This window comes from Equus przewalskii, chromosome 25 (assembly GCF_037783145.1).
Source record: "Equus przewalskii isolate Varuska chromosome 25, EquPr2, whole genome shotgun sequence".
Classification (NCBI taxonomy): Eukaryota; Metazoa; Chordata; class Mammalia; order Perissodactyla; family Equidae; genus Equus; species Equus przewalskii.
In genome coordinates this window covers 10,746,196-10,761,576 of record NC_091855.1, presented here as the reverse complement: position 1 = coordinate 10,761,576, position 15,381 = coordinate 10,746,196, and the positions used below count along the sequence as shown (strand labels likewise).

At 36.5% G+C, this 15,381-nt stretch overlaps 1 protein-coding gene across 1 annotated transcript in view; it reads left to right on the top strand.

Annotated features, from left to right (window-relative positions):
* The window catches only part of LOC103559586 (coiled-coil domain-containing protein 170-like), a 40,332-nt gene that overhangs the window by 7,555 nt on the left and 17,396 nt on the right, over positions 1-15,381 (top strand). Inside the window, exons 2-3 of the mRNA XM_008533253.2 lie at positions 2,181-2,309; positions 11,516-11,772. Coding sequence (XP_008531475.2) covers positions 2,181-2,309; positions 11,516-11,772 — 386 coding nt within the window. The remainder of the gene's footprint in view (positions 1-2,180; positions 2,310-11,515; positions 11,773-15,381) is intronic.

Sequence of the window (15,381 nt, the reverse complement as noted above, 5' to 3'; positions counted from 1 at the left end):
TGCCAAACCTCCTCTTTTTGCTGAGGAAGACTGGCCCTGAGCTAACATCCATGCCCATCTTCCTCTACTTTCTATGTGGGACGCCTACCACAGCATGGCTTGCCAAGCGGTGCCATGTCTGCACCCCAGATCCAAACTGGTGAACCCCGGGCCACTGAAGCAGAGTGTGTGCACTTAACCGCTGCACCACTGGGCCGTCCCCTAAACTATTTTTCTGTTCTCAGTGTATATGCATTTTTTTGTCCTGTGTTGGTTCTCTCCTTTATTTTCAACCCCATAAATCAGATTTTTAAAATTAATTAATGCTTAAATAATAATGCTTACTTAAATATACCCACTTATTTACTACTTTTTAAATTCTATATTCTTTCTTGCACCTCAGATTTTGTAAGTGCATTTTCTTTCTATGTGAAATGCATCCTTTAGAATTTTAAGTGTAAGCCTATTGGTGGTAAATTTCATTTTTGTTTGTCTAAAGTGTCTTGATTCTACTCTTAATATTAAAACATCATTTCATTCAGTATAAAATTCCAGATAGCAGTTACCGTATTTCCTTGATTTGAAGAAATGCTACTATTTTATTCACCATTATGAAATTTAAAAGTATGTTTCCAGCTAAACTGTCCACCAAGTGAAGTGGCATCAACTTTAAGTTGCACTCCAACTGCAGAAATGTGAAAATTTGTGCCCCTTAGAATCAATGAAGGATGTTTTCGTTATACATTACAGACATCATTCTGCTGTTTTCTAGCTTCTGTGTTACTGTTGGGAAGTCACACAGTGTAATTGCTATTTCTTTGTAATTATCTGTCTTTTCCATTCGCTGCTTTTTAGATCTCTTTCTTTGATTTCTGCAGCTTCATTATGAGTGTGTAGGTAAAGATTCTTTTTATTGACTCTTCTTGGGATTTGCTAGACCACTTAGGATCTTTCAATAATTCTGTAAAATTCTCAGACATTATTCCTTCAAATAATGCTTCTTCCCCATTCTACCTTTGAAGAAATTCCTCATTCCCCTTTATACCCTTCTTGGACTCCAATTAGACATATTATCGATAGACCTTCTCATTTTTTCCTCTCTGTCTTTAAACTCTTTTTCACATTTACCGTTTATTTTTTCCTATATGCTGTCTTCTTGATAATTCATTCATATTTATATTTAAGTTCACTCATTCTTCAACTAGGTCTAATCTGCTTTTTAGTGTGTCCATTCAATTTTAAAATTAAAATTATTATAGTTTTCATTTCTAGAAGTCTTATTTGGTTGTTTTCCCGATATGATTATTCTTTGTAGTCTCTTGCAACATCCATATTTTGAAAGTTCTCTATTTCCTTAAACATTATACATAGCTATTTTGTATTTTCTTGTGCATCTTTGCTCTTAGTATCTTGGTAAGTATAAAATTTTTAAACTTCATAACTTTAGAAAAATATATATTTAGTTCTTTTAGTACATTAAGCTGCATGTGATACATTTATATACTTTTTAGAGATTTAGTTTAATAGATTTTTCTTGATTTTATTTGAATCATATAAACTTTGTTCTTATTGAAAGTTTATACTGATTACAATTTAGAACATCACACAACCTTTTGACGATAGGAGGAGTTATTGTAATACAGGTAAATACTCCCTAATTTTTGCCGTCAATATAGGTGTGGAAGAAATACAAAGTTGATGTTGATTTTTTGAAATCAGATTTTTAAAAAAATCAGTTTGTGTGAGGAATTGATTTGTAACCAAAAATAAAACAAACACTGGTAAATCCTTCATTGATGACCTTCTGTTAATAGTTCAAGTTTTTATAAAGATTTTATTAAATTTCTTCAGACATTTACGAATTAAAATTTCCCCAGACATTTTCTATCTGTTTTTTTGATTCCTGTACACTCAGTAATAATATCTATTTAGATGTACTTCATTTACTTATGGCTGGTGTTATAAATAAGTTGTCAGGTAAGAACTCATAGAAAAATGTAAAGTAGCCTTTTAGATCAACACATAACTTGCTATTTTCCTGAGATCTCTTGTATTTGTTAGAGTAGCACCTCAAAATGGATATTGTAAAGTTGTATTCTATTTAGAGCTACTTATTTTAGTTTGTATGGGCCAGAGAACACTGTGGATTTTCACAGATAGGGTACATATTTGATTAATTAATTTGCAATTTCTCTTTGTAGGCTTGTTTTGATCCACCTCTTGAAGTGGTTCCCACCAAGAACCCAATCATGCACAACAAGAAGGCAGGTGACCCAGTCCGGCCTGACCTTGCTAGTTTGTTGGTGAAAAACAAGAATCTTTTGGCTGAGGTATATGGATTATCTGAAAATAAAATACTACAGGAAATTATATCCTCTGTAAAAGTATGGAGAGAAAGATTCTGATAAAGGGCTCAAAAGTGTTATCTTAACTCAGTTTTGCTTTTTTCTCAATGCTGAATTCTCTCATCACTGAGGAGCACTAGTTTAGACCCAAATCTGTCTTTGCCAGAGAAATCCCCTTGAAGATGGTACATAGTTAAGAGCTTTTGAGTTGACTATTGAATGCTGTAGTGTTAGAACATTGCTTAAGAACTGCCATGCTCAAAATTTATGTAATCATAAAAATAGTTACATGGATTAAACTTTTTTTTTTCTGCTTTTTCTCCCCACGTCCCCCCAGTCCATAGTTGTATATTTTAGTTGTGGGTCTTCTGGTTGTGGCATGTGGGACACCGCCTCAGCGTGGCCTCACAAGCGGTGCCATGTCCGTGTCCAGGATCCGAACCAGTGAAACCCTGGGCTGCCAAAGCGGAGGGAGCGAACTTAACCACTAGGCCACAGGGCCGGCCCCAGATTAAGCATTTTTTAACGGAAAGGATGAGTTCCATTTTCAATATAACACCAAGTGGCAAATATCCACTAATCTTATTTAAGACTTGAAACATCTGAATAACAAAACAGATGAAAAGAAAGAAACCCAGTTTGTAGGAAATGCCTGACTTTTACTGCCTGTGATGAACTAGATGTTACCGAACCTGAAGTGAGTTCGCTCACCCGTTGCGCTGCAAGCCAATCTCTGACACGGGGTGTGGTGGAAGAAAGCAGGAATTTTATTTTTGCACAGCGCTGAGCAAGAAGAGAGGGCAGCTAGAGCTGAAATCCCAAACTCCCTGAAAAGCTAAAAGGAAGGGTTTTTATTTGGGGTTTTAGGTAGGGGAGGGGGAGCATATGGCCTTGCTGGTCGGAGCTTTCCCACCAGCCTGTCTTTGGCCTTGAGAAACTTGCAGAGAGGAGGGAGCTCATGACCTTGCTGGTCAGCAGCTTTCCCACCAGCCTGTATCTCTATGCGGGAGGAGATAGTCCAGGTGCTTGTCCTTGACGGTGTCTGTCTCCATGGAGGATAGTGGATTTGGGAGCCAGGAAGCCAGAGAGTAAGCAGGGAACGAGTGTTTTGGTTTTAACCCCATATATGCTGGGTTTAATGTGGGGAAACTGATATCAGGGTTGATATCATAGAGAGTACTTGTAGGAATGCCTTAGTTGAACCCAAGTACCCTCAGTATATTTGCTGCAAGAGATGGTCTTATAGGTAACCTTGGCTGGAAGCCCAAAGGCCATTGTCATTGTTAATGGTACTATGATGTGGCTGTTTGTGTCTGTACTACTTCTATGGTTACCTTTAGGTAAAATGCTCTGAATGCTTATATTCTGGGACACTGACCAGCCCTCTGAATAAGTAACTATCTGTGGTGTCTATATCAGTTTGTGTTATTTTGCTGGGGCCGCTGTAACAAAATACCACAGACTGGATGGCCTAAACAACAGAAATTTATCTTCTCAGGGGCTGGCCCCGTGGCCGAGTGGTTAAGTTCGGGCACTCCGCTTTGGCAGCCCAGATTTTCACCAGTTCAGATCCTGGGGACAGATCTAACACCACTCATCAAGCCATGCTGAGGCAATGTCCCACATGCCACAACTAGAAGGATCCACAACCAAAATATACAACTATCTACTAGGAGGCTTTGCGGGGAAGGAAAAATAAAAAATAAAATAAATAAAATCTTTAAAAGTGAAAAAAAAAAAAAAAAGAAATTTATCTTCTCACAGTTCTGGAGGCTAGAAGTCCAGGACGAGGTATTGTGTCAGCAGGGTTAGTTTCTTCTGCTTTTGTTTTAAAAAATTTTTTTCCTGCTTTATTGCCACATAATTGATATATTGTGTAAGCGTATGGTGTACAATTTGATATACATATATATTGTGAAATGATTAGCACAGTAAGGTTAATTAATACCTCATCCCCTTACGTAATTACCTTTTTGCGTGTGTGGTGAGAAGGTTGGTTTCTTCTGAGGCCTCTCTCCTTGTTTGTAGATGGCCGTCTGTTGTCTGTGTTTTTCACATGGTCTTCCCTCTAACTGTCTGTGTCCAGATTTCCTCCTCTTATAAGAACATCAGCCATATTGGGTTATGGTCCATCCTAAAGATCTCGTTTTAACTTAATTCCCTCTTTAAAGACCCTATCCTCAAATACAGTCACATTCTGAGGTCTTGGGGGTTAGGAATTCAACACAGGAAGTGTGAGGGGACACAACTAGAGTTGCCTTATTCCTTGGGGCCTCTTTTCTGCCCAGTGCCTCATTAAAGTTCTTTTCTGCTATTTCATCTATCAATAGCCCGATTACAGTTTTCATTTAACATGTATAAATATAGTTATAGATATGTAGATAAATATATATATTTCTGGAAATTTTATTTATGCTAATATTTTTTCTCTTTTAGCATAGAGAGGTAAATAGAGGTTAAATTTAAATGACGTTTACGTAGATACAATAAATCTTATGACACTTTGGAGAGATTTCTTAATTTGTCTTTCCTTTCAAAAAAAATGTGATGCCAATCCCTGAAAACTGTACAACTTTACTATGGATAGTAAAGTTCTTCTCCACAGCAAAATTTACTACTAATACTTCCAAAGTTTGGAATTTTTGGTAAATCAGATTTGGATTAGATTAAGGTTTATGTCTATGCCTAATTCATAAAAAACCTTTTAAACCAAATTGTCAAAAAAGATAGCTTTTAAATCTTGTTTAAAGAAAATACGTAAGCTATTTTAAAGAATTTCAAAGTGCTTTTTAAAAGCAATTCTCTACATGTCCATAGATCTTTTGGTAACTGTAAATATTTTTAATCTACTTGTCAAACCAGATATCTGAAAGGCTCTGCAAGGTCTCATTTTGACTTGGTTTTAGATGCTCTATGTATTAAAAGTATGCCATGGCTCATATTGGCATTCTCTGAATTTATAACACTTAGTGACTGTTACTGCATGGTTTCCCTGGGTTGAAGTTACTTTTTAAAAAAAGTCTAGCGATTTCAACAGAATACCTTCAGCATGAGTCATCTTTCACTTTTCCAGTAACCTATTATCTAATCCCACACAAGCACAATTGTCTTGATAAGATGGTCTTTCTCTTCACTGCATGCATTTAAAATTTTTTGTTATAATTAACTTTATCTCTTTGTGGGACATACAGAAATAATTATCATGTGTTTCTGCCCAATAATGGAGAAACAGGTGCAGGAGAGCTATATTTAGGAAAAGCCAGATATAGAAAGGATAAATATTAAAGTATTCAGTTGGTGATTGTGTTGTCTAGTTTAGGCAATATGATATTGAACTAAAACTCTTGCATAGTGCTAAGATGGGTTACTATAGAAATAAACATGAGTTAAACAACTTGTAAAAAACTGTTACTGATAATATGTATAATAAGGCCTGGTGTCTTAAATTTAAGATAAATTTAACATGTCTTGCCAGTACTGTTTGATTTGTTATTTGTGAGGGCAATATGACTGTTTTTGCCGATAAGATGTTTTTCTTCCCTTAGCATAGTAATAAGGCAAATAGTAGAAACCTGGTAGCTGCAGCCAGCTCTGGAGGGGGCGAATAGAGGCAATATAAATTTTGCAGCTAAAGAAAAATATATCAGAACCAATTATTATTAATTTAATTGAAATTTTCATTGAGATAATTGCAGATTCACTTTCACTTTTAAGAAATAACAGAGAGATCCATCATACACTTTGCCCAGTTTCTCCCAAAAGTCAAGTTTTGCAAAACTATGGTGTAACGTAACAGCCTAAATATTGATATTGATACAATACAATCCACCAATTTTATTCAGATTTCCCCAGTTTTACTTGTACTCATTTGTGTGTTTGTGTGTACTAAGTTCTAAACAATTAGTCAAGATACTGAACAGTTAGTTTCAATACCACAAAGATCCTTTCTGTTGCCATTTCGTATCCACACCCACTTCCTTCCCACCCTCAACCCCTGGTGACCACTAATCTCTCCTCCATTTCTAAAATGCTATCATATCAAAAATTTTATATACTCAAAAAGCTAAACATAAGACTTACCATATGACCCAGCAATCCCACTTCTGTGTAGATATACAAGAGAATTGAAAATATATATTCAATAAAAACTTGTAAATGAAGATTCATAGCAGCCTTATTCATAAAGCCAAAAAGTAGACACAACCCACATGTCCATCAGCTGATGAGTGGATAGGCAAAATGTGGTAATCCATACAGTAGAATATTATTCAGCCATAAAAAGGAATGTAGTACTGATTCATGCTACAACATTGATGAACCTTGAAAACATGCTCAGTGAAAAGAAACCAGTCCACAAGAGGCAACATACTGTATGATTCCATTCATATGAAATGTCTAGAATTGGTTAATCTATAGAAACAGAGAGTAGATTAGTGGTTATCAGGGGCTGAGAGAGGAGGGGAGAATGTGGAGTGACTGCTAATTGTTATAGGGTTATTTTAGGGGATAATGAAAATGTTCTGGAATTAGATCATGGTGATGATCAAAATTTGGGTTTCTTTGCCATAAAAAATAATGCAGGAGTATTTTAAAATATTAGAGTTTGCATATCACTGTTCAAATGGAGGAATTAAAAAGCTGGAACTGGCAAGTCCTCTGGAAGACTAATGGACAAAGTTTGGTCATTAAGAGGAAAATTAAACTAGATATAGAAATCAATATTGTGTGAGTCTGAGATGTATGCTACCTTAGGTATTTTTCAAGAAACATTATCTTAACAATATCCTAACAATAGGGTAACTAAAACTGAGATCTTAAAACATAGTTCTTATATCAGAGTACGGGGCAATGGCGCCACTGCCTCACACAGCTCCAGGGGATATTTGTTATTTTTATGGGATCTTAGGTGAATGGTAACCACTGCAGTCCAGAGAACGCCTCGGCTTACTGGTTAAAATAATGAAGGACTTTTTAAAATTATTGCGATTTTCAGAAGTTGGGATCCTTTGGATAGAATGGAGTTTCAATTCAACATTTGTTGAGGTTCTGCCATGTGAAAAGTACTGAAATAAGGTACTTGGGAGGTGAGGACAGAAAAATAAATGAACCGTGATTCTCATCCACAAGAAAATTAGAAAGTGGGGAAAGAGAGACATAAACAATGAAGGGAAATACCAGGTAAGCTCCATGAGCATGGGCTTCTTGGAGATAGTGGCAGCTACGGGGAAACTCGAAGGACATAAAGGATTTTACAGAGGTTGAAAATAGGGGTGTAGAATTGCACACATGGGTTGGAGTCAATGAAAGAAGCTCCAATAACATGAATAACATGCTTTATAAGTTTGAGATCAATGGGGATTTGATGAGGAGTGATATTACATGATGTGAAATGACAACTGAGAGCAAAGTAGTTATCCTTTGCTTCTGTCCTTGGAAGAATTTGTCCATACCACTATTATTGTACCTGTTAAGGTATATTCTAATTCATTTGTTTTCAAATTGGTCTCCCTTGTGAGCTGAGAACATTTTGAGAGCTTTTCATCTTCTTAGGATCCCCAGAGCAATGCCTGGAACATAGAAGACACTAAAGTCTTGCTGATCAAATGAATAGTGGCTCAGAGAGGGGCTAGTCTCTGATCGGAGGCAAGACCACCAAGTAGGAGGTCTTGTAACAAAAAGTGCGTGAGATGGACAATGAGGCCCTGAGACAAGACAGAGGCAGCAGGCATAGGGAGAAAGGGGTAGATATGAGAGACATATTAGCGGAAAAATTAACAGATTTAGTGACTTGAGGGGGAGGATAAAAAAAAGGTGAATCAAAAAATGACTCTGACCTAATTAACATGTTTTTACAAAAATATAAATGAATTTTAAAGTTTCCAGTTTTAAAACATTTGATCTTGTTATTAAAATGTATTTTCTAAATGGATCTTTCATAGAATATTTAACCCATTATTTTAAGTAAATTAATTTATGGTTAAATTACTAGGTCTGAAATAGGATCTGATTTGCAATACGCAGACTGAGGGATGAAGCAAATCACATATTTTGATAATAAGTAGAAATCCACAATGAATGTCTGGAGGGGAGGAGTGGACATGCTCACAAAATGCTATGACAGAATAGCACCTTTACAACTGCTAACACAAGGAGTCAAAGTTTCACTTGTGTGAAAAGTAAGAAGGGGGAAAATGTCTGACTGACCCTAGAGTTTAGCACAAGTTTAAAAAATTGAAAGCATTTTATTATCAACTAGTGACAGTGAGTCCTCTTAACTTATCACGCCTTTTCTCTAGGGAGAATTTGTTAAATTTATTATATCACTAATGGTTGTATTCCATTCTTAGAAGTTTTAGGTTAATGATGCCGTAATTGTTTTTTTTAAGGATTCCATCCTCACTACTTCAGACTGCAAAACTGATTCTCTTAAGAATTTTGTCAGAATGTTCTAAAAAGCCCAACTTCAGACTATAAGCCATTTACCATTTCCATTTCCTCTATAGTAGGAAGGCTGTAATTATCCTATTAGAATTGCTTGAGGGTCAAGACTATAGAGCAGCTTTTAATATGCATATTTTGGGGGAAATGGAGCAATTTTTTAAAAAGAAGATTGGTCTGTGCTGGAAATGGAATAAAAAGCACTCTAAATGATGAAGTCACTGCAACCCTGCAGACTTATGGGGCTGGCCAAGAAGTGTTCACTGAATTCTGAAGACTCTTCTTCACCCTGGGAAGTTTCATCTGGCTTCCAAACTGTAAGATACATTGTTTTTCAAAACCACATTTACATCTGTTATGGTCATTTAAAGAAAAAACCCTCACAATATAGGATTTGTCATATCTAGTTTAGCTCTGTTCCTTAATACCGGCACTGGGAAAGCCACCACGCAAGAGAAAAAGAATCTTAGTGGAAGACTGGAAAGAAGTAATCAGGAATGGAGAGAAAAAGGAGACTCAGTTCCATGAAAGCCAAGGAGGGAAAGTTGTGAAGGAGTGGATCAGTCCTGGAGTCACTGCAGAAGGCAGAAACCACTCTAAGTATTTCAAACAGAAGAGAATTAAGTATATACAAAATGATTGGGAGGTCTGGGTGTGGGGGTCGGGGCCAGCATTGGATGAATGAGTTCAAGGGCACCATTTAGATGAGATCCTAAGGTCAGGAAGTTGCTGCTACTGGCCTTGAGCCTTTATTGCACAGCCAAGGCTGCCTCTCAACCTCCATAAAGCTGGTAACCAGGTAATGATATGTTTTTTCTGGCCCCCTCTTTGACCTTGCTTACTAGCAGAAATAGCAGTGGGAAGATGGCTTCTTCTCTAGTCTAAATTTCATGGGAATGCATCTCTTTGATGCCCCCCAATTTGCATATAGCCTGGCTCTCAAAGTGTAGCTCCCCAGACCAGCAATATGAACATCACCTGGAAACTTGGTAGAAATACAGATTCTCAGGCCCCACGTCAAACTACAAACTCTGGGGGTCGATCCAGCAATCTGTTTTGTTGTTTTGTGTGTGTGAGGAAGATTGGGCCTGAGCTAACATCTGTCGCCAATCTTCCTTTTTGCCTGAGGAAGATTGTCGCTGAAGTAACATCTGTGCCAATCTTCCTCTATTTTGTATGTGGGATGTCACCACAGCATGGCTGGATGAGCAGTGCTAGGTCCAATCCTGGGATCCGAACCTGCGAACCCAGGGTGCCAAAGCAGAGCTTGCAAACTTAAGCATTACACCACCAGGCCAGCCCCCAACAATCTGTTTTTTTAACAAGCCCCCCGGTGATTCTCATGCATTCTACCGTTTAAGAAACCCTGGCCTAGAGAATTCCAGCCTACAAAAAGGGAGTCTGGAAAATAAGTTTTATTTCTAGTTCTGCGGAACAAGAAGACATCACAGGGGTAGGAATGGATACCAAGTGCCAATGATCGTATCTGGCAAAAGGTATGCCATTTGCCTATGACTAGATGAGCAGTGTATAGGTCTGTGCCTAGGATCTAAACCTGTGGACTCCAGGCTGCCAAAGCGGAGCACATGAACTTAACCACTATGCCACCTGGAGACCCCGGAGTGTGTGTTTTTAATAGCAAGGTAATAAAAAAAAATACATAAAGGTATATGTTGAGAACAGGTAAAATTCATTTCATTGTTTTAATTTCACAGAATTTTTTAGACATAGGAAAAAAACACCTTATACACATACTGGCCTAGAAATTTAGTTTAAAATGCTTGGTCTTCATAGTGCCTTTGCTGCTAGGAATTACAGCATTTCTAAGTAATGCAAATTTTTTCAACAGCAAAATATTCCTGACCTTTTTCTGGTTAAAAGCTAATGATCTTTTATAATGTCAAATCAAATTTGCCCTTTTTTCCCTACTCTCTTACTAGATCATCAGGCTCATAAACAGCCTGTTAAGAAATTTGAACAAATTAGACTAAAAGTTAAAAGTTAATTGACTCCTGAATGTTAGCAATACCTCAATTTTATTCATCTAGTGAACTTTCTTCACTTATCAGGCAGAAGAGAAGAGATTTTTTTAAATGCTACCCAAAGATAAATAAATCACTCACCTCATGGCAGCTGTGCCCCTTGTCTCTCCAATCCTTTTGTCTTTTCCTCCAACAGCAGCCTGCTGGCTCTCTTGTGTGGCTCCCCTCTCACAAGCCATCACTCTTGCTTCTCTTCATAACTTTATGATCTCTTCTTTCCTTTATTTGCCTTAAAAATATTTATAATCAGTTTAAGCCTCACTCTTTCTCCTGACTCTCCTCTCCACCGATTTCTCTAACTAGCACAGATAAGCACAGGAACCACCAGGTGGCATAAACATAGGCCGCTCTTTAGAAGAGAGGCCTGTGAACACACTCCCCTCAACAACACATCGTAAAGCAAAACATCTATGGCCAAAGCATCAAGCACTTCTTTTCTAGAATACATTATTGATATAATTTACTCCGGTAACAAGATTTAAACCATTTTAATGTTGATGAGAATAAATCACTTATTCCAAACTCTGCGTGTCAATTTGATATGATTTTTAAAATGTATTTAACATTGGAATATACTGTTAGGTGAGTGGAAAGGCTGCATTTTATTGTGTAATAATGTATAACTTAATTACCTATAATCACTTAGAATCATGAATTTTCTAAAACCAAAATTATAAATGATTTTAAGTAACACTTTCCCTTTCTCATTAGCTAAGAAATCTTCAAAACAAACTTTTCATAAAAGAAACTTCATTGCAAGAGTTGAAGAGTGAACTAGAAAGTTATAAAGAAAATAATGTGCAACAGTCATTCCAGATAATGTCCCTGAAAGATGATATCAAGGACCTACATGAACTTATTGCTTCTCTAACCAGAATTAAATCTTTGAAAAACACCAATATTCAGAATCTTGAAAGAGGCAACTGGGATCTAATTGAAAGAATTTTAGAACTAGAAAACCATCTAAGGTGGGAAATTTTCTAGTTTTTTTAAATGTGTCGTTTGTCATAGGCTTGCAAATAGTACATGAACTCCATATGCCTGATTGATCACAGAATTTACATCTAGTAGAATTTCACATAATACCTGACTCAAAATTATTATATTTTTTAAAAACACTTTTATTGAGATATAATTCACATACCATTAAAATTCACCCCAGTAAAGTGTACAATTTTGTAGTTTTTAGTGTATTCACAAAGTTGTGCAGTCATCACCACTATCTAATTCCAGGACATTTTCATCATCCCCTAAAGAAACCACGTGCCCATTAGCAGTTACTCCCTATTCCACTCTCTCCAGTCTCTGATAATCACCAATCCACTCTTCTTTCACTACAGACTTGCCTTTTCTGGACATTTCATATGAATGCAATCAAACAATACATGGCCTCTGTGTCTGACTTTTTTCATTTAGCACAATATTTTCAAGATTCATCCATGTTGTAGCATGAATTGGTACTTCATTCTTTTTTATGGCTGAATAATATTCCATTATATGCACTTACCACATTTTGTTTATCAATTGATGGACTTTGGGTTGTTTCCTTTTTTGGAGGGGGGTCTTTAGGAATAATGTTGCTATCAACATTCTTGTATGAGCTTTTATATGACTGTATGTTTCACTTCTCTTAGGTATATGCCTTAGGAGTAGAATTGCTGGGTCATAAAGTAACTCTGTGTTTAACCTTTTGAGATTACTTTTGAGGAATTTCTAGGCTGTTTTCCAAGGCAGTTGTACCATTTTACATTCCCACCAGCACTGTATGAGAATTCCAATTTCTCCACATCCTCACCAACACTTGTTGTTGTTCATCTTTTTTATTTTAGCCATTCTAGTGGATATGAAATGGTACCTCACTGTGATTTTAATTTGCTTTTCCATAACGACTAAAGATGTTGAGCATCTTTTCATGTGCTCAGTGGCCATTTGTATATCTTTGTAGAAATATCTATTCAAATCTGTTGTCTGTTTTTAAATTGGGTTTTTTTATTTTTTATTGATTTTTTAATTATTATTTAAGTGTTCTTTATATATTCTGGATACTAGACCCTTATCAGATATGATTTGCCAATATTTTCTCCCATCTGTGGGGTTGTCTTTTCACTTTCTTAATGGTGTCCTTTGAAGCACAAAATTTTTAAACTTTGATGAAGTTTTTGTCTTTTTTGTCATGTGTCTTTGGTGTTATATTTAAGAAACCTTTGCCTAATCCAAGGTCACAATGATTTACATGCATTTTTTAAAAAAGAGTTACAGTTTTAGCACCTAAGTTTATGTCTTTGATTCATTTTAACTACTTTTTGTATATGTTGTGAGTTAGGGGTCCAAATTCATTCTTTTTCATATGAAGACTCACTAGTCATCCCAGCACCTCTTGCTGAAAAGACAATTCTTTCTCCCATTGAGTTGTCTTGGCAATCTTGCAAAAAAAATCAATTGACCATAAATGTATAGGTTTAATTCCGGACTCTCAATTCTATTCCATGGGTCAGTATGTCTGTCCTTAGGCCAGTACCACACCATCTTGATTATTGAAGCTTTATAGTCAGCTTTGAAGTGTGAGTCCTCCAACTTTTTCTTCTTTTTCAAGATTGTTTTAGCTATTCTGGGTCCCTTGCCTTTCCATATAAATTTTAAGATCAGCTTATCAATTTCTGTAAAAAAAGGCAGCTGGGATTTTGATAGGGATTGTGTTGAGTTTGTAGATCAGTTTGGGGAGTATTGCCACCTTATATTAAATCTTCCAATTCATGAACATGGCATGTCTTTCCACTCATTTAGGTCATCTTTGATTTCTTTCAACAATATTTAGTTTTCAGTATACAAGTACTACATTTCTTTTGTTAAATTTATTTCTAAGTATTTTTTTAGTGCATTGGAAATGGAACTGTTACCTTAATTTCACTTTGGATTGTTCATTTTTAGGGAATAAAAATATGATTGATCTTTGTATATCGATCTTGCATCCTGCAGACTTGCTGAACTTGTTTATTAGCTCTAATAGTTCTTTGTGGAGTCCTAAGGATTTTCTCTATAGAAGACCATGTCATCTGAGAAGAGATTTACTTTTCCTTTCTAATCTGGAAGCTTTTAATTTATTTTTCTTGCCTAATTGCCTTGGTTCAAACCTCCAGTACAATGCTGAATGGAAGTGGTAAGAAACCAACATCCTTGTTTCGTTCTTGATCTTAGGGAGAAAGCTTTCAGTCTTTCATCATTAAGTATGATGTTAGCTATGGGTTTTTTGTAGAAGCCCTTTATCAGTTGAGGAAATTCCCTTCTATTCCTAGTTTGTCAAGTGTTTTTATCACGAAGGTGTATTGAATTTTGTCAAATACCTTTTCCCGCACCTATTGGGGTGATGATGTGGTTTTGTCCTTTCTACAATTTGTTATTCTTAGATTTGTGGTTACTTAGTTGTTATGCAGAGAGAGGAGATATTTGATCATGTGGCCTTGGTTGAGAGGAGGAGAAACAAAGTCATTTAATTTTCCCTCTTATAATATTAATATTTAAGAAAGTCACACAATATGAAAAGCTATTGTATTCAGAGTTGAATATTGGTGTAGCCTGTTTCTATTCTATAGTGGTTAGTGTATATCATCTCAGTTGATAGGTTGAAATTTCTTCTGGGGCTTGTGTTTCCCAAATCGCTTTTAAAAAGAAAACATATAGGAGCTTGAAACTAAGTAATAAAGCAAAGCTCTAGTCAGATTCAGAAATTAGTTAAAACAAAAGACCAGCAAGAGGGAGAGTAGGATTTCTTTTTTTTCTGGTTGTGCAGTGTCTGAAGAAAGAAGACTGACCAAGTTCAAGTGAAGCACTGATTAAAAGCAATTCATCATCCAAATAAATATCTTCTCTGGGATAAGCTGCCTCCTGAAGTTGGTCTATAGTTTGACCCGTAACAGCTGACCGTGCATTGCAGACTCCTCAACACAGTTTTGAATACAGCTGCAGAGTGAGCCACTATGGACTTTTCGCTTTTGTTTTGTCTTTGGTGCCAATGAGAAAGGTGCTTAAATGGCATGCCATGCATTTTTTTTCGTCTTTCTGTTAGTGTTGAAGGGGGAGAGAAGGACTGGAAGCAGCTCCTATGGAGCAGGCTCTGGAGGAGACGCTGGACAAGGATTGTTCTTGGGCAATATCTGGACCCCGGCCCCCTTTAGCTGCCTTCTCTTTGCGGTCAGTGCAGTTGGGAATAAAGTTTCAGGCCCAGCACTTTTTCCTTTTGTTCTGTTGGTTACTGAAAGAGGCTTTTTTAAATCTCTAATTAAGATTGCGGATTTGTGTTTCTCACTTTTAGTTCAGCTGTTGCTTTAAATATTGTGGAACTATTTGCATTCTAATTTAGCATTTTTATACTTTCTGTTGAATTGTCACTTTTATTATTATGAAATGCCCCTCTTATTTTAAGATTTTATTTTTCCTTTTTCTCCCTAAAGCCTCCCAGTACATAGTTGTGTATGTTTAGTTCTGAGTCCTTCTAGTTCTAGTTGTGGCATGTGGGATGCCATCTCAGCATGGCTTGATAAGCAGTGCCATGTCCGTGCCCAGGATTTGAAACAGCAAAA